Here is a 20,231-nt window from a genome sequence, read left to right on the forward strand (position 1 = left end):
CAGCAAACCTGCAAAAATGAAACAGAAATACCAACTGCCATACCGCCTATGATAATGGGAGTACACTATTTGAGTATAAAAAAAGATATTGCTAAATTCCTTAAAAATAATATACATCAAAGGATTCACCCTTGCACTGTAATCAATATAAGGATCCTTTAAATTTATTGTAATATAATAGCATTTATACACACTGCATCATATTGTTTACATGTTATTTCTTACGATCGATGTAGTTTAATTGGTAATGATCTGGTGTACTTATTTTGGCCTTGACGCATCTTTAATTGACTCTCGAAGGTGTAGTCGTCTATATGCCCATCAATTAAACGCTGTACAAACCAATTTTAATCCATCTGAGTATGTATATTATGGTAAAGGAAGGGCCATAGTATGTTATTTGGTTGTTTTTAGGTATTCTAATAACGAATAGAAGAGTAAGAGATTATAAAAGTTTTCAATTCTCTTTCAAATCAGAGAAGGTTTTCTTGGGTCATATTTCTAATTAAAGAAGCTGCTCATTTTAAGCCTTGTAAAATTATATTTGTTTTGTGGCTTTCGAGAAAGGTCACTATTAATCTGATTTCATAGCTATGGTTAGTATTTTCATATTCAGGTGTTTATAAAGCTGAATATAAAACGATTTTTCGAATGTACAAGCTAGGTACAGTAAAAATATTTAATGTCCTAAAAATAGTCTAAAACGTATCATTAATGGAGAGTAACCAACATTACAGTGATTCATTTTCTTTTATATTAAAAATAGTATATAATTTCTGTACAAATGTTTAATGAAACGGCGCCCCACTGAATCATGGAGTAGTGAATGCGAGACTTGATTAAACACTGGTTATATTCTTTTCAAGAGATTATAGCAATTTAATTTTTGAAATTCTGAAGTAAGCATTTATCCTCAATTTTCGTTAACTGTTTACTTAGGTTAAAACCATCCCCATATCTCAGCACTGGAAAGTCAGCCATTAGGTTTATTTCTCTACAAAAACATCTGATTTCTGAAAATATTTTAAATTCTTAATTTTTTGTTCGAATAGAAATTAAATGTGTTTTGTTTGGGCTCAGTTATAGTGTTTTAACTAAAACTATTAGAACAAATAATTCACCTTCACAAAGACGATAATTTCAGGTGTATTCCAATTTGTGAATTTGTTGAAAACGCAGTCCTGTCATCTGAATACACAAACCAATTTATTTTCGAGATTAGCTTTGTGGATTAATGTGAATTAGAAACATGAGGTAGCCCAAATCGATCTTAGTTGAAATTTGATTTGATGGTCTTAAATTTGAATGTATACATACTTTCAAATTCAGTTGCTCATGTATGAGCTAACTTAGGACAAGGCAGTGTATTTGACACTACACTGTAAAATTTGCATCAAAAAGTCAAAACTCTTGCTCATATCTGCATACGTTACCCTTCACCATCATTTACTGTGTTAATAAAATCGTTCATTAAATTGGCGAGATCCAATTTTGTTGACATATTTTTTTGAACCCATAGCAGCAACCACATGGGAGGTTATTATTTTCCAGGTATGCCACCAATTTGGTCACAGAAAGCTTTTTGTAACAATTTGGGGAAACAGTCAGTATAAGTGTGGGGGGTGTGCAGTCAATAGTTGCACTCTTCATTCTCGTCGCTTAAAACACTTGGTTTAACCTTAGTTGTCTTGCATCCTTTAGAACATATGCTTTTTGGATTGAGAATATTGTGTAGGATTTCCTCTAGACATTTTTCTGACAGAAATTTGAAACCTTCATGCTTAGCTCATCAATGTCGGTTGAGGGTTTGGGAGAAAACATAGTAAATATTCTTGATGACAATTCTTTAATAATTATAGGTTCAATTGTCACCTAAATAAAGTCACCTAGTGTCAACTTTAGAACATTTTGAAACTTCCAAAAATGCCAAAATTAACCCTAATGTATTATTAAATGAGAAAGATTTTCTTTATTCTGTTGTTTAGGCTATGTTTAATATATTTATATATCAATTCATGTGTCTCTTGGATTTTCTATTTAAGAAAATATTTTTGTTTGTTCTTTGACTTCACCTCAGTGTCTTTTATTAGATTTCGGATTTTCTTAGACCCAAGCTTTATGTCCTTCTATTGTACCTTTGATGGTCTTATCACTTTCGTATATTTGGGATAGGGCGCCTTTATAATTTTTCCTTATGTTATCTGTTTTATTTATTTTCTAATTTTATACTAGCGATCATAATTTGTTTGAGGTTTATTACTGTATATGATTGACTCATTTTAACTTATTTCTATTTTAACATTTTATTTCCTTACAAAGAACACGATATTACATTAAAATGGCAAAGGATAGTACCCATAAAGTTGTCATTCATTGTTAATATCCCGCTGTTTCAATACAGTATACAATAAAGTTGTCTACAGTATACAAACAAAGATGAAACTTTGTTACTCTTGCAGAATCATAAAGTTTTTTACAAAATCTATCAAGTACGCTTTTTACTCTCCAAGTTCATTATTTCCGTAAATGGCAAATTCGGCTGCTTTATATCTGTTATTTTAATTCAAACATAAGCTAAATAAGTTCAATAACCGATGTTAGCTAAAAAGGTTCACTATCTGTAATCATAAACACTGGCCATTCACATGTTAAGTTTGAAAATAGGCCCACATATAAGTTATTTATTATTTCACGGCTTATCTAACAAATATTTGTACACATTACTAACTATTGTTTTAACAATATTTCTAAGTTATTTATTATTTCACGGCTTATCTAACAAATATTTGTACACATTACTAACTATTGTTTTAACAATATTTCTATACCTAAGTTGTTTTATGCATTGGTTGAGTAGTATAAGTTTAAAAAAACAAACCAACTAAGGCACTTTCGCACATATAATATTATTAGGATACATGATATTATTTGTTTCTTATTTAAATTAAGTGGGTAAATTAGAAGATAATTACAGAAAATGTGATATACGATTGGTTTTGATAATATTAAAACGACAACTGTAATATTCTAGCAAAAAAACGCTGAGTATTTTTTGCTATTACTTCAATATTTATACGCAAATATTTATTTAGAAGGCGAGAGTCAATATAACTTGATAAGAACGTAACCTAGCTTAGAACAGAAGGAACAAACAATTTCTATCGATATTTGGATATCTAATTAATGATTCAATAAAGTATTTAAATACAGAATAGAACAATAATAGTTAAACGCATTATCTCAGTTTCAACATTTTTATTTATTACAGTAAAGAGCACAATTGACTCATTTATACTCCTCCAAGAACTTCAAATGGAATTCCTTTATTTTTTTCAATATAAATTTCAACTTGTCGTAATCGGATAGAATTGTGATCCTGTAACACATTATATTTTTTTCAAAGTAAAATCATACAGTGAGGATAATCTATGAACAATGAAACTCTCTTTTTATCCTGTCACATATTTTCAGATATTTAAAAAAATACAAATTACTATATACACATTAATGTAAAATCGCAATTCAATACATAACAATAAAGATACAAATTCATGTAAAATAAATCATAACAAACTTTTTATGTCTTTTAGGTAGATTATGTACCAGTATAATGCAATTGTCTTCATGGTAGCGCTTACTTAAAGGTTCTGCTTAACATCATTGAACACATCCCTCACAACCAAAAACCACCTCTAGGTCGAATGTAGGCTATATATTTTTATTGTATGCCATGTAACATGGCCTGTGGAAATGACAACTGACTGAAACAAGTTGAAACCTCGTACAAAAATTAGATTCGTTGGCCAGCTTGATTCACCATTTCGTTTTTAATACCTACAGCGGCCAAATTATATAATTAAAAACAACTATGTTGTTTATAAATTTGGATAAAACCAAAAAGTTTTATGGAATGTACATATCAACAATTATGAAATTAACAATTATGTTATATCTCGAACGGTTTCAAATTTTCTATTACGTATCAATCCCATAAGAATTTTCCCATTTCCAAAAACTAGCGATAGGAATGCTGAAACAAGTTCAATCTAGGTAGAAAATGGGTCTTATAAATATCTCGAATAAGTTCATTAGCCAGCTTGATATGCCATTTCGAAACAAAACAACACCCATCCAAAACTTCAAAAATTTACTACTCCGTTATTTATCAACCTAGAGAAAAAGAAAAAGTGAACTAGAATGCTTTTAACATTTTCTAAATATTTTGTTAAATAAATTTGTTGTACATCAAATGGTTTTCAAGATATTAAATGCAAATCGATGATGATGCATTAATACTATTTCAGTTGTCACGAAGTCTAGGTAGCTACTTCTGATTGAGCCAGAAGGACTATTTGATAGAACTATCACCATCATTAATGTAATTATTAATTAATTGGGATGTGTATACCTAAACGTAAGTATTCTCTGTCTAGTTGTTGAGACTTTGTCCTACATTTTTTACATCTTTGTTATTCTGAAACGTCTTACATTCTCTCTTTAGTGATAATAATCAGTATTTCATACTTGATAACAAACAATTATAGATCAAATATTGATAAATCTATACACTTTTTTATACGTGGTGTCCCTAAGTCGTTTAATGGACGAATGGACGATCTTTCGCTCCAGGTGGGTGAAAGTCCAATTGGCCGGAGAATTACATTTGTTCTATTACCTCCAGACAGTTTCTCTCTTATTGAATTGTATTTTATTTACGAATGTCTGCCTTATAATTTACTGTGCGCCGTTCTTCTGAATAATCACAACAAGCTGCACCTTAATCACTACCAAAACACCGTCAATCTAATCTTACTCATTTAGGTTATATATATGTTTCTCTAATTGATATAAAAAACAATGATAAAAAAGCTTCTATATTTCGTGGGATTATATACCCACATCCTGAGGAAGTAAAATAAGAATATAAACAGAATAATAAACACAATAAATAAGAAGAAAAGAACCACAAAATGTAAATAAGCAACTAAAACATTCAAAGACCCAGCTGTTATAGTATTAATGGCACCTTATTAAGTGTCATTATATACTATGCAATATATATTATAAGGACTCTGTATAAAAAATAGAATTTTAATATTTGTCATGTACGTTGATAGCTATTATGAAATGTGCCTAACCGGTTTTTTTATTTTTTGTTTTTTTATGTGAATTGGTTTAGCTCTAGTTAAAATTGTGCACCTGTTGAGACATTGACAATACCTCTTCGCCTAGATTACGCTATATTTTGTAGCCAAGGTGTCTCTGATGTCGAAACAATGTAAAGAGTCTGTATGAGCTTCTTCGTTGCTTTTGACTTTTTTGGATCTCTTCAGACAAACATGACTCTAACCAGATTCCAGGAGTCAAGTCTGCAATGGTACCAGATTCCAGACTTAGGAGGAAGGTTAACTGGGGCTAAACCCCAATTAGTAGACGAAGACCACTATAAGCACTATCAGATGGTACAAACAATTCTACTTTAGACATGATAAAAGAACCAAACCTGAAATGGTAAGTGCCAGGTTTTTGACCGAAGAATGATCCTGGATCAACATAGACTCCTGTTTTTTCAAGTAATTGGATAGCATAGAAGGTTGAAGGGCATTTATTATCTGACTTGGCCTTCGCTACAGCTTTTTCTGGTATTTTCACCTTGAATATTAGCAATGATCTTATTATAATTAAGCAAACCATAATATAATTATGTACAATACATTTTACAATACAGTAATAATTAAAAAAATATAAGGCAGCCAATAACATTGATGAAGGTCCATGGTTTGAAAACGTAATTTATAATCTGATTGTTTTTATAACTATTTTCATTGGTTTTGTTACAACAGTGAGTCATGTTGCTCACTTATGACCTAAAACATCGTGTAAATGATCATTATAGTATTTAATTTACAGATCTTTTAATAACAGTGTTTTATCAGTTTTAACCAGTCTAGTCCAGTTTAAATAATTTTAATCAGTTCGACAGAGTTCTAACAATGTCATTCCAAATTTTCATACTGAATTCAATTCCAAATATAAGTTGCGATTTCAGTAGCCTAATCTTTATACGTATGCATATATATGATTATTCACCTGAGGGAAGGCACACATAGCTCCTTGCACTGCATTACAACTTATTCCGGGGATACCGTTGAGGCCATCAGAAACCATCTTGGCTCTGGCTGCCATTGACTTGAATATTCCTTCCTTCTCTGACTTGAACTGCTCGTAGGAAGGCTCTCCTGGCTGAGGGGGATTAGCCATGCAGTACAATGCTGCCTGTACAGCCAGTTAGCATTAGTGAAACCCCTAATACAGAGAATATGTAGAGAAAGATCTATTTTTTTCCAAATCTGTATTAATCTTCATCTTATGGCTACATTATCCTACTCGTTTTAAAAATATTGATTATACATCTTGTATAACCCAATTAAATTAAAGTAAGAGCCAAGATCCAAGGAGCCATAACTAAGATACAAACAACAACGTCGCACTAAAACTGAAACACATTAAACTTGACTGTAATGAAGATGAGGAGAGTTATGAGTTTATGTGATTATTTGCAGAATTGGGGATTTTCTATGGTTCTTGAACAACATTGTCAATTTTTAAACAATGGATAACCATAAAGTTAAGTACTGATGAATAAGATAGTGTCTCTCTAGGCACAATCACCATATTTTGTGTTATTTTTCTTGTGGACATTATTTATACAGGTATGTGGAAATTATACTATGGCAATTTTGGATAATGCGCATAGGCTACAGTGACTGAGTTCATATATAAATAACTTACAAAGTGTTACTGTATAAGAAATTAAAATTCCAATCCCCAATTACGATAATGTGTTGTAAAACCGAACAAGGTGATTTCATAGAACGGATAGGGGATTCCTTCCAGTTAAATCCCCCCATCTAAGCATAACCAGTGTTGATGCTCTGATGTACCTTTTTGGGGTGGGGAGCATGTACCTTTTTCGGGTCCCATGTTATTTAAATGGGAGTACACTGCAACATGTCGGTACCATTATCTCCTAAACTATTAGACATATTGACTTTAAACTTTAGGGTTTTGTTCTACATTAACAGCTTTATATGTTCATGCCTTTTTTTTAATATCTCAATAAACAAAAAAATTATCGTGGTAGCAATTTAACAAATTTTTTTTTTTTTTAATTATGTAAATACAATATTTTTTAAAATTATAAAAACATAATATATATTGATAAAAAAGCATGAATCTACTCACCAACTAGTCTGCAATAAGTGTGTAAAATTTGAAGTCTGTAAGTCTAATAATTGTTTCACGACGTGTTCCGAAATGTCACAAAACGGTACTTTCGGTAAAACAGCTTTAAAGTTTTAGTTACACTTCAAAACACATAATCACTTTAAAATCCACCTGGACAGTAATCATCTTCTTCATTTTTACTCTTTTTTCCTATCCTTCTTTTTATCCTCTTCTTTTTATTTTCTTCTTGGACTTCTTTCTGTGCCAGCTGCGTAAAGAGTGTTAAGTCCAAAATTGGTCAAAATGAGTTATTGCTACACCGCATGCAGAATAATGATATCTACGTTTGTGTATAGGGTGATAAGTCCCAATTTCACATAATAAACAGGTTATTCACTTGTGCGCCAATGGTATAAGTAAAAAGTGAACATTATTGATTGTGTAAAGTGTATTTAGTCCATGGTCACATTTTACTCAAACTATACTGCTTAAGGTCTATTTGTGTTTAGTGTGTTAAGTCCAAGCAATTTGTGACTTAACGCACTCTTCACTAATTTATTTATTAAGTTAACACACTTTACACTGTTTAAAGCCTGATTTGACTACTTTAGTTTTCAGTAGTTGTATTGACCATACTCTGGAAAACAAGCACATAATAATCATCATAACCCAATAGTTTGTTGGTTAATGTGAAGTGTAGTGTACAAGTTAGTTTACCATCATGTCATCAAGATCTAAGCGGATTTTGGAAATGTGTGGTGCAGGTAAAAGCACAGATGACAACTTCATACCAGATAAAGAAAGCAAAGGTAAGTATTTTGTTATTATAAATTAATGTAAAATAATTAAATTGCTGATGACTCATTTTTATAATAAACAACCAGTTAATTGTTCAGAAATTATAAAGTAAAATTTTCATTGAAGTTATCATTAAAACATTTGTTTCATTGTTTTCTTTTGAAATACGTATATAGTATTTTACTGTACTGTTACGTAAAGAATAGTTTGTCTAATGTAATGGAATTCCCCCCAACATTGTTCATATTTTTTTGCATTGTATAAGTCTAGATTGTCTATCGTTGAACTATTTTCAATGTGCACGTTTGGCTCACAGTCTCAAGGTCCGGGATTCGGAACCACGTGGTGGTCGTATACTTTTTTGCCATCTGAATAATTCCAATTTAATTTAAATTTTAATCATTACGCTATAAATTAAAGATTTAAAGTAAGTAATTTTTTGCAAGTGAAATCATTTTTAAAAAATCCACTTAAAATAAGTAAGTAAATCTAAAATTAACAGACACTTTATTGTATTTTTTCAGACTCAAGTCCTGCCCCAAGCTGCCACCTGAACTTATGGATCTATTTAATTCTGATGACTCAGATGTAGACAGAGACTACAATCCGGACGAAGACCAGATAGAGGATTCGTCAGGAGATGAAACACAATTTTTTTGTAAGAGAAGAAAAAAGATGGTGAGTAAGACTTACACTGAACTACTTCCGGCTAAGGTGTTTAATTTAGAAACAGTCCGACCAACTGAAGAAAAAACTTTATCTCGAGCAGCTGAAGAAGCTAGCGATATTCAGTCCGATCATGGAGGCCTTGAAGAGACTTTTATAGAAATAAATGAAACTCCACTTAATAAAAGTGGAAAAGTGAGACAAAGAGGTTTGAAAAATGAAAGCCGAAATGTAAGAAATGAAAGAAAAAATTTAAGAAATCAAGGTTTGGAGTATAAAACAAACAAAGGAAAAGTAGTAAAAGCAAGAAAGTAGGAAAGTTTTAGATTTATGCAGAAACAAGTGTGCTGAAAAAATACCGGACAATGTCCGTGAAGCAGTGTTTGAAGACTAATGAAAATGAATGACTACAACAAAAGATGTAATTATATAGCAGCCTTGATAGAGGTATCTGAATCTAAAAGAAAAAGGGAAAGGAAACATGACAGTGATAAAGTTAGAATGGCTACCGTCAAGTACCATGTTGAAGTTGAAGGTAACAAAGAAGTTGTTTGTAAAAGTATTTGGTGAAAATCTACGGATGCTGGAGACTGTAGTGATAAAAAAAAGGCGTCTTCTTCAGGCTTAATCCAACCAGATGCTAGAGGAAATTTTCAAAAAACCACTTTAGCTCAAGAAGCCAAAGACAAGGTACGTGACTTTTCTTCTTAAAATTCCAGCTTACGAAAGCCACTATTCGAGACGAGATTGTGGTAAAAAGTTTGTCGCTCCATTTTTGACAATAAACAGCATTGTATGAAGAATAAAAAACCACTTTACCCGAAGCCAGTACTAATCCAGTGAGTTTCACAAAATTTCGTGAGGAGTTCCATAACTTGAACTTTAAAAAAAAACCCCAAAATAGACACTTGTTCAAAATGTGACAGACTACAAATGCAAATAAAATTTTCTTCGGAAGATGAAAAAGGGGCGTATTTAAAAAGAAAAAAAAAATTGTCACCTTGAAGATGCAGAATTTGCATATGAATCTAAAAAGTTAGATAAAGAAAAAATCAAAAGTTGACCATACCACTAAAACAGTGACATTTGATTTTGCAGCAATGCCTGCCAAGTCCTCTAGTTCACAATTCTGTGGCTTTCTATAAACGCCAACTTTGGACTTTTCAACCTAACAGTCTACGACTGCTCTGAAGGCTTAACCTACTGCTACCTTTGGCATGAAGGTATAGCTGGTAGAGGTGCCAATGAAGTGGGTTTCATGTATCTATTCGTTCACTTCGGAAGCAACAAAACCTGATGTGACATGTTTGACAATGTACACAGATACATGTGGGGGCCAGAACAAAAAACACACACATAGCTGCTATGTGTACGCTGGCCTACAAAATTCGCCAGGACTAAAAGAAATCAACCATAAATTTTGATACCTGGGCATACGCACATGGAGTGTGACACATCTCACGCTCTAATTGAAAAAAGTAAAATAAACCTTTCACGGAAACATTCACCACCCCCACGATTGGAGCCAGCTTATACGAAGTACCGGATCAAAGCATCCTTTTATTGTAAAGGATATGAATGAAGAAGACTTTTTTTACTTTGCTAAGCTTTTCAAAAGTGATCTCCAGCAGCGCAAGCAAGATTTTGTAGGAAACAGTTTCAATTAGAGGAATGTGCAGTGGTTGAAGTACCTAAAAAGTGATAATTTTTACACAAAACTTCCTTGGACCCCAATCAACCATTTCAATGTATTTCAAGTTTTAAAAGATGTAATGAAATCACTTTTGCAATGACCCTAGTCTACGTTACAAGGGCCCTATCCCTGAAAACAAAAAGAAAGACCTCCTTGACCTATTACCTTTTATTTCACCTGTGTTTCACCAATTTTATAAAGACCTGAAGACTTCACAGGAAGCAAAGGATACCTATCCAGATGAACATTCCAAATGAAGAAACTGAAGAGGCAGTACCATTAGTTGTAAAAAGGAGGAACGCATAAAATCCATAAAAGAAGAAAACGTGTGATCAAAACGAAAAGAAATAAATATAAAAAACAATCCGCCAAAGGAAAGGGTTTAATGGACATTTACAAAAAATAATTAAATTGTTTGAATATTAAAAATTCACTGCTCTGTAAGATTAGAGAATTGTTAACTTATTTACAGCTATTCCTAAACACAAAAAAATAAATTTTGTCAATTTACCAATATGTTTGCCAGAGTAAAACTTTTGTGTTTGTATAAAATATTTAATCTAGCCTTTGACTTAATTAAACAATATACTACTTAAAGTTTTTTTTTAAACCCTACAAACAATTGAAATATTTAAAGACAGTGTAATAAAAGTTTACTGTTTCAAATCGCAGCTTTCTTCTAGTGTAAAATAAGTTAAGTCCATGCAATTAGTGTAAACCGTGTTAAGTCCAAGTCAAAAAAGTTTTACATTTTTTTCTAATAAAAGAAAATATTGTTATGTTATTTTGAAGTATAGTACCTTTTAAGGTAATACACAAACTAACATTTTAATGAAAATAGGAGGTCTGTAGGAGTAAAATGTCCACAAAACTATTAAAAAGTGTAGGTTTCAGATTTTACTGAAAACTTCAAACGTGAATATCTCAAAACTATGTTTTTGGACTTAACACTCTTTACGCAGCAGGCACAGCTTTGTCAGCTTTTTTAACCCTATTGGAATCGATTTTGTTGAAGGCCTTCAACCATAAAGCGTCCTGGTTGGATGCATAATCGTTCCAAAACATTCACTTTGGCCATTGCTCCTTCATTAAAAACTAAGAAACTGCATCACAAACCCCTAATTTTAATGTCTGAATGCCAACAAATGTGGTCTTGGGTAGCCTATTCCAAATTACGCTATTGACGCTTTCATTAGGGTTCTGTGTTTTACCGTGCAGACACCTCTTTAGTAGGGCTGGGGCTGATAAATCCTTATAGATTGGTTTTTATTTCTTCCATAATAGATTCAGGCAATGAGTTTGTATGTTTGAAATCATCTAGCTTATTATTTGCTGAGCTTGTCTGCATTTGCACCAAGACTCAATCCCAGGCGGGCATAGTTCGTGCTGAGGTTTTGCGTCAGTCGATAATTTGTGATAGAACGTAGCCCATATTGCTCTCTTCATTTTTTTCATTATCTTCAAATTATTCCTTATTGCCATCCATAAAAACGTTTGTAAGTGATCTATCTCTACATCAGTCAACCTACCTTGTCCTCCAAGTCCTTTACCATCCTTCAATTTGATTCCTTTTTTTATCCCTCTTCAATCGCTGCAGTCTTGTTCCTAGTCGCTTCTGAATATGGCCTACACATTCAAGTTTTTCTAACAAAACATCATCACCATAGGGATTGTTTGCCACAACATGAGTAAACCCCTTAGAGTCCCCATCTCCAAGGTATTTTGTGTATCGCACATTGAGTTTAGCCTCAGAGCGGCGACAAAGAGTCAGAGCTCCCGCCACCTCCATTCCACCACTTGTACCTGAAAAAATTTGCCAAACAAGTACCAGAATTTTTGTGCTGTTTCAATAGGGTTTTGTCATGGCTTAGAGGTTTTCTGACACATTTATTACAATATTTGCTGAAACACTCAAAGTCCATAACCTTTCCTGTATCGAAGGATGTTGCTGTCATTACGCCGTTCACAGAGGTGAAGCCTCGCTTCTGCCAGGTACCGTCAAAAGCGCGTGCTGCTAATATCACGACAATCATCATTTAGGCTACGAACTTCATCAGCTGCCTGTCTAAGTGAACAATTCACTTACCTCTGTTACAGCAGTAAGCAGTTTTTTATTATATTTTTCAATTCGGCTGTTTGGTGGAGCGATATTCATCACAGCAGAAAATACCCTACCAGAATCTAGGCCTTTGCCGATTGAACGTAGAGCATAAACATATCTTAGATCAACTCATACATATTTCTAACACATTTGGAGCTTATTACTGAGTCAGTATGTTTACATACACTGCAATAAATATTTACACGATGTACTATTCCACACTTGAAGTCTTCATCTAGGCTTTATGTCAATGCAGTCGGAACTACTACAATATTTAAATGCAGTGAAAGATTTTATTAGGCCAGAAATCTGTTGTAAATCTATTATAATATTTACATTGTTTATGTCATAATCACTAAATTTAGGCAACTTTGAATCATTAATCTTCTTAGAACTAGATGATTGTTTAGGCCTAGGCCTATTAGATTCAACTTGTACCTGGAGAAGCACTTAGTCCTAGTTCACTTGAATTTTTACGAAATTGGTTACCTTTGTAAGACTATTTTATTGAAACCTTTTCACTCTAGGCATGGCTAATACACAATAATATCACTTATTTATATAATAAATACACACTAAGAGTCCAAAGTTTTTATCACTGGCACCACACAAAATAGAATTACACTGACAAACACTGTTAGTAAACATAAAACAATAACAATAATATCAATAGTGTAGGTTAGGTAAGTTACAGATGACTTACATCCTTCAAATGCATCTAAAGCAAGCAGTGCTACCAACCTAAAGGGAAAAACTTAATAATCATTACAATTGGAGCAAGTAATATGTATATAATACATTCTGACACTAACAATCCATAGCGCGCCATGTTGTCAGCTGAAAAAAGCGTGCATACATTTCTTAAAACACATTTTACACATATTTCTAAACCTCTCAGATATAGAGTGTTATATATTTTTTAAAAGGGCATAAAACGTAGTATTTTTTTATGATATGTTTCAAAAAATCGATATTTTGGTGCCAAAAAGGTACATGCTCCCCTTAACCAGTAACTTAGATAATTTTCAGAATATTCCCCAACATTTAAAACGAGAGCTTGGAACTGTCTCAGGACAACTTTGGATGTCCTAAAGGTGATCTTACCTTGCACTAGAATGTTCTTGATACTGTTGCTAGTTTTTAATGCCACTTTTGACAACGATTCAGATTCAATATATTCATTGACAAAAATCACGCAAATGCCAAGAAAAAGTGAAGTTTAAATATTTAAGCTATATACGATTAGAGTAACGAATTATTAACTTATCTAAATTAACTTAAAAAGTTAAAAGCGACCCATACGCATTACGAATACTTAACTAAATGTCTGAACTTGGCTTCATCTGTTACTAAATTTATTTGATAATTCAAAAGTACTTCTAAGTGAAATCATCATGAACGCACTATAACATATAGTACATCGTAAATGAAAGGCTGATATTTTGAAATCAGACGATTCGCTTTTATTAATTTAGTAGCGTTAACTGCCTCTGTAAAAATAAATGTGTTTGTTGTCTCAGTAGGTGGTTTTAGAACTATTATTTTCTGAAGTTAAAAGAAAATTTGTAATCCGCTGGTTATTTATACTGACCTGGCCATCTGTGCCGGAACATAGTCTAGCAGAAAAACTCTTTACCAACATACTTATCACCTGGGGATCCATGTTCACAACTTCCACATACCCGCCTTTCAGGCCACTTTCATTCATGTATCCTGTAAAAAAAAGATTTAATCAATTAACTTTAGTGTAAATAGCGGTTAGTGTACAAAAAATAAAATTAAAACCCCCTGAAATAATTTCAAAGTATTAATTTAATATCTCGATATGATGAGCAATGAAATGACCAATTCTTGTGTGAGGTTGAATAAACGTTTCTCAGTTCTTGTCTTTGAAGTATTATTCAATGTGAAAATGCTCAACAAATTACTTTTATGTTAGTATTTTCTAGGAATTATTGATCTGTGATCATGTGCGTCGTCAGAATGACCTGTTTTATAAAAATATAAAGAGAGCATATCTCGGTTTATTTACTTTCAAAAGATTTGAACATTTTTACTGATTTTGTAACCACTTTTTTCTTTTAATTCACATAAAACACTGTTTCCAAAAAATTAAAATATTGGCAAAATGCATTGCAAATCAACCAATTTATCAAAACATTTTGAATATTTTTTGGTAGACTATAACTTGCTTAACTCAAAACCAGTAAAATTTGTATAACATTTTAAATGCAAGTAATTACTTTAGACTCCTTCTGTTGTGTATTTTAGATACAGTAGCCTAAGAATGAAATAATCAACAATTATTTAAAATCGATTCGTAAAAAAACTAAAAATGTACACAATTTGCTGTCCCACCTTTTGAACACGACATGAAGGATGCCAACTCAACTTCACTGAAAGGAGAGCCCATTTGAGCTATCGTTTTCTTAAATGAGTAGAACTTGCTTCCCTCATAAATGTTGTCTTGATAGACCTGTCAAAAGAGCATACAATTTTAATTGTATTTGTAAAATACTTTATACTTAAGATCCTGTTCATAAATATAATTTTATAGGAAAAACGACACTAATACTAAAACGAATTTAAGTTGCACAATAATGTATGTGCTTTTATGGAGGCAATCATTACAGGATTGGATTATGTATGAGTAATTTACATATTTAAAAATTGCGAGACAATTAAAATAGCTATACAATACAGCATTATTTTATAACACAATTTCTCTAAAACAATATTATTATAACACTAAAATTCTACCTCATCAGCGAGAATGAACAAATTGTGCTTGTGAGCAAACTTTATGACATTCATTATGTTCTCCTCTGTTAAAACTTGGCCTGCAACAAAAGAACGTCAATATAAGAGTATATCAAATACAATAATGTAACGCTTTTGCTATAAAATAAAAACGTTAATACAATCACATTTTCAAAAAATATAAATTTTTGTGACTTTTTACAATATGATAAAACTTGTACCTCATACCATAATAAATCTAGATAAAATAAACTGATACAGGCTAATGGAGTATTGTAGGATCCGATAGAAAAACACAAGTTATCACACATACATACATGTGTACGGACTTCAATTTGACCTTTTTACCCCAAAACCAATAGAGCTCTTCCTTAGACCAAGAGGAAACTATATTCCAATGTTCAAGTCTCTATGACTTTTCTATCAAGAGTTATCGCACTGACAGACAAATGGGTGGACTGTTCTTTGACCTTTTTGATCACAAAATCGATAGGATTCTTCCTTAGACCAAGAGGAATCTATTGTTCTATAGATGGAATCAAGTGTCTATCGAGTATTTAATTAACGAGTAGAGCTCGCCTGACGATAAAACACTTCCTTTATTTTGCAGTGACCTTTATAATACAAGTATAAATACCTTTTCCGGTTTAGTTTCAATGAAAGTAGATGGCACTTGTGGCTGGCATCTGGAAGACTCAAACTGAAGATGCTTTATTAGTTAATACGATTAATGTGTGATAACTCTATGAAACATGTTAATATACTCATAACACTGCCAGGCATGTAGAAATTCCGTCATCTTTGAAACCTTACCAAAACAAAAATTGTTATATAAGCATTTGGTTCTAACAACGTGGATCTGGTTTAGTTGTAATCAGTAAAAAATGTGTTTGTAAACAAAGTCTCTTCTTGTAGTGATTTAATATTCTGGTTTAGTTCTAAAAAGTTTGTACGGTCGTTATCTCGAAATCGTACTAAATGTAAAAAAAAACCTTTTAAATGTAAACATCGTGCTAAACATCGATGTAAACATCTGGAACATTCTAGAAATCTTTTCCGTTTTGCTCTAGGATATATAACAGCTGAGATGTAGTTTTGAACTGCCTCCATCGTGAAACCTTGTAACAGGTATCAAAAGAGAAACAGGATTTTTATGGACATTTGCCATCATTCAGAGATACAAAAAATAAGCAGCAATATGTTTCAACGCTACTTTAGTTGCATTACTGAACGATGGCAATGCCCGGACAAGTCTTTTTTACTTTCACAATTCTTCCATAATTAAAAACAAGCTTTAAACAAAGAACTAAGCAAGAATAAAAGTTGGTGAAATTGTTTGACAATTTCATGTAAGTTGTAATATTGTATAATGCACAGTATAAAAATGTTGCGCAACAGAGAAAGGTTCGTCGTACGTTTTAAAATGTTGTGTTTGTTAAAAAATGTATTGAATACTGTCTATGAATCTGGTTAATCTGATTAAATTCAATATTACGCTAGTTATCACGTTTGCAAGCTGGCATTATATTCATTCTTATTTGTATGACCATAAGAAATCTATCTAATACATTTTGAATTTATATACGCTCTCTAACATGCTGTCGTTGATGAAAATTAATTATAAACACATACTGATTAAACACGATCCAGTTGTTCCAAATTCTGTGCTTACAAGATAATAGGAAATTGTGAACAAAATAGCTAAAGGTGAATGAGTACTCGCCAGTAGGGTTTCCGGGATTAATTACAACGATGGCTCGAGGTCTGCAGGTCTTCGCAGCCTCACGGTAGGCTCTTTCCAACTCTTCTGTCTCTGGTGACCAGCTCTTTTCCTCCTTCAGGTAGTATCCAACCTGTCGCATATGGCTAGTATCAGTTTTCTCTATTCAAATAAAATTTACCCAATGCAAAGATAAATCTAAAAGTTCATTTTGCTCCTCTTCAGTGAGTTAAATTCCTTTTCTATTTCTCCGCACGTATATGGATTTTTTACCCAGTAACAGACAATCAGCTGTGGAAAATACTCTCTGAAGATTATTTCTAAATTCTTAAGATGTTGAGGTATTACCATTATTACGAGTAAGAAAATAAATCGTACCATATCTCACAACTTCGGTTTATGTCTGTAAAACGTGAATTTAGGTATTTTGTTTACATAGTACTTCAAACACAAGGAATTTGTGCTACAATAACATTGTGCTACATAAAGAACGTTATTATTATACAGTTTACACGTCACTTAATAAGACGGTGAATTAACTTTACATAATTATTCGAGTTCTGGTTGCTGAAGTGCTTGCATAGTTCGATGATTATAGGTTAAACTTCTGCTCATACTTACCAGCCCCATACCAAGTTTTCCTACCAGTATTTACTAATACGTAACATAGTGAGCATTGGTTTTATTCTTTTATTCTCACATATTATTCAAATACATCTCATACAAATTTCAATAGTTCATAACGAAATCTGTTCAGGCTGGACCTGTCATGTCGACGGGTTCAGCCCACCTGACGCTCAATTGAGCGACATGGAGACCAAATCAGGCGATTGCATCCATAATAACCAGTGAACATAACTACACTTTCAAAATGACAATGAAAATAAAAGAAAATTTAATAGAACTTGAAAAAGAAAACAATGACAACTCAAAAACTTCTGTTGATCACAACATGCAACAACACAAAAAACCACATATACAACGACTCTATAAACCTGAAAATACTGGACCCTTTGAGATTATTGTACAAGAACAAGAAAAGAAATAAAATGAATCCATTTACCATTGGCAAAATACTAAAACAGCACTACACAGATATTGAACACATCATCACGTGCAGGTAAAAACTTATCCATTGTGTGTACTAACTTTAACGGCAGCAAATAACCTAGTTAACTCGCAAACATCTATTAGAATATAATGTATTTGTACCCTCCATTAGAGTTCATACCATAGGCGTCGTGTACGCTGAACCGGAGGTAAGTGAACAGGAAATAATGCAAGAGGCATCATCCAACTATCCCATCATACATGCTGAGAGGATCAGACGACGAGTTAATGAACAACTCATTAACACTCATTTTATTAAAATTACATTTGAATCTGAGAAACTTCCTAACCATATATATTTGAATTTTGTTCGCATGAAGGTAGACCCTTACATGATTCGTGTAAACACAATGTTTATAGATGTTTTGCATATGGACACGTGGCAAGTTCCCCTTGCAATAGAGATAGAATCTGTAGGGACTGTGCAGGCCCTTTCCATACAGAGCCATGTCAAACACCTCGTAAATGTATACATTGCGGTGCACAACACAGCAGCAATTCTAAATTCTGCCCCGAATACGTACGACAAAAAAATATAAAAGACAGAATGAGTATCATGAAGGAAAGCTATCACATTTCCTCACATTTTTTCCCATCACCTACAAAAAAAACAGGTAAATATACAAAAAGTTTATCCTATACACAGGCCCGCTCAATTGGACCTAGCTGATGATGAATCCTACCCATGCTTGCCATCCTCCAAAGCCTCTACTCCAAGTAGCCAGATAACTGTAAGCAACAAATACACACCTCTGTTTGTCAATCAGAGAACCAAAACACCTGCAACTACCAACCCCCTGCTAGAGAATTTAAGGTTTCTCTAGCACACCTAACAGTATTAGACCTAATAGGATTAATGTCATGCATACGCCTAGATCTACGGTTGATAGATCAAAACAACCCTCCACCAAGCCGGTTCAGGTAGACAGACTCAGCGCACAAGAAAGATCACATCTTTCATCACTCCTGAAAACAAAACTCGAGGAAATAAGAGGTAAGCTTAATTCAAGCACAATAACAAGTCTTAAACAAGTTGATGAAATTATAGTAAGTTTTATGAACAGTGATTCAACTGTTCAAACAAAGACGTGCTCATTAACTAACAATACCAAACCTAACTTAGGAAACTCATCAAATAGTAAACAACACTCGATTAAATCGCCAGATAAAAATGGCAGTAAGTAAACTTAACTTAATACAATGGAACGCTAGATCTCTTAAGCCTAAATGGCCAGAGATAATGCAAATGTTTGCAAAAAAAGAAATACACATTGGTGTTATACAAGAGACCTGGTTACAAAAGGATGATATTCTATCCGATAATAATTACACAATATGCCATCTTGATAGATTGGATGGATATGGTGGCACTGCTTTTATTATTCACAATACAATCTCCTACAACATCATCTTAGAACATAATGATAGCACAAACCCAAATTCAGGCTATACAGGTGAATAATTACAATAGGCCTATTAATATTTATAATATATACTGTACTAATAAGAAGATAAACAATAATCTCTGGCACAATCAACTCTTCAGTAAGGACACAGGTTATACCTTGCTGTGTGGTGATTTTAATGCTCACCACCCATACTGGAATGCCACGCAAGCAAACAACAGGGGATGTAGAATATTTAATGAATACAACCAATCTCAATTCATACTATTAAATAATAATAAACACACCACTGTACCAACTATGTACCATTCAGGCATCCACCATTGACCTCACCTTCGCCACTCCCAACCTTCATGCTTTGCTAGAAGAATGGGTGGTAAGTAATGATCCATTAGGAAGCAACCATCTACCAATTTTTATGAAAATTTAATACTTGCCCTATTAGTTATAACTATGACATTAATTCCATGTGTGTAAAACTAAGCAATAAAAGGAACTTCAAAAAGGCTGACTGGGCGCTATAAAACAGAAAACTGTAGAAAAACAGGTAAACGAACTACCAGTTATACCACTAGATGTACAATGGGGATGAAATACTCAATCAATCATAGAGTTATTAGCAGTCAATGAAGCCAAAGGCAATACCAAGGTATAATATATTCCAACCATAGCTTAAATCGTTTTACACCAAAAAAATGGTGGAAATGAGGTAATGCTCCTCAAGAGCCTGTTGCCCTTAGACGATTAGCT

The 20,231-nt window shown here is 32.8% G+C and overlaps 1 protein-coding gene across 2 annotated transcripts; it reads right to left on the reverse strand.

Annotated features, from left to right (window-relative positions):
• Positions 1-3,238: 3,238 nt before the first annotated feature.
• Positions 3,239-17,140, reverse strand: LOC124373884 (alanine aminotransferase 2-like). Of its 2 annotated transcripts, XM_046832201.1 has the most exons (7): positions 16,969-17,140; positions 15,246-15,325; positions 14,844-14,961; positions 14,077-14,198; positions 6,091-6,276; positions 5,504-5,652; positions 3,239-3,376 (listed from the first exon to the last, which is right to left on the reverse strand). In XM_046832201.1, the coding sequence occupies exons 1-7, from the start codon at positions 17,105-17,107 to the stop codon at positions 3,286-3,288; spliced, it is 885 nt and encodes a 294-aa protein (XP_046688157.1). In that variant the 5' UTR covers positions 17,108-17,140; the 3' UTR covers positions 3,239-3,285. The 2 variants fall into 2 exon arrangements, with proteins under 2 accessions (XP_046688157.1, XP_046688158.1); XM_046832202.1 differs by lacking the exon at positions 5,504-5,652.
• Between the last annotated feature and the right edge of the window lie 3,091 nt (positions 17,141-20,231).

This window comes from Homalodisca vitripennis, unplaced genomic scaffold (genome assembly GCF_021130785.1).
Source record: "Homalodisca vitripennis isolate AUS2020 unplaced genomic scaffold, UT_GWSS_2.1 ScUCBcl_6612;HRSCAF=13908, whole genome shotgun sequence".
Classification (NCBI taxonomy): Eukaryota; Metazoa; Arthropoda; class Insecta; order Hemiptera; family Cicadellidae; genus Homalodisca; species Homalodisca vitripennis.

What these genes read in the sequence shown, in the direction of transcription:
- LOC124373884 (XM_046832201.1), bottom strand. Translation starts at nt 17,107, where the DNA reads ATGCGACAGGTTGGATACTACCTGAAGGAGGAAAAGAGCTGGTCACCA. An exon ending in TAATCCCGGAAACCCTACTG is followed by an intron (nt 15,326 to 16,968) that starts GCGAGTACTCAT and finishes CTTTTGTTGCAG; the next exon opens with GCCAAGTTTTAACAGAGGAG. An exon ending in CCTGGCACTTACCATTTCAG is followed by an intron (nt 3,377 to 5,503) that starts GTTTGGTTCTTT and finishes AATGTGTTACAG; the next exon opens with GATCACAATTCTATCCGATT.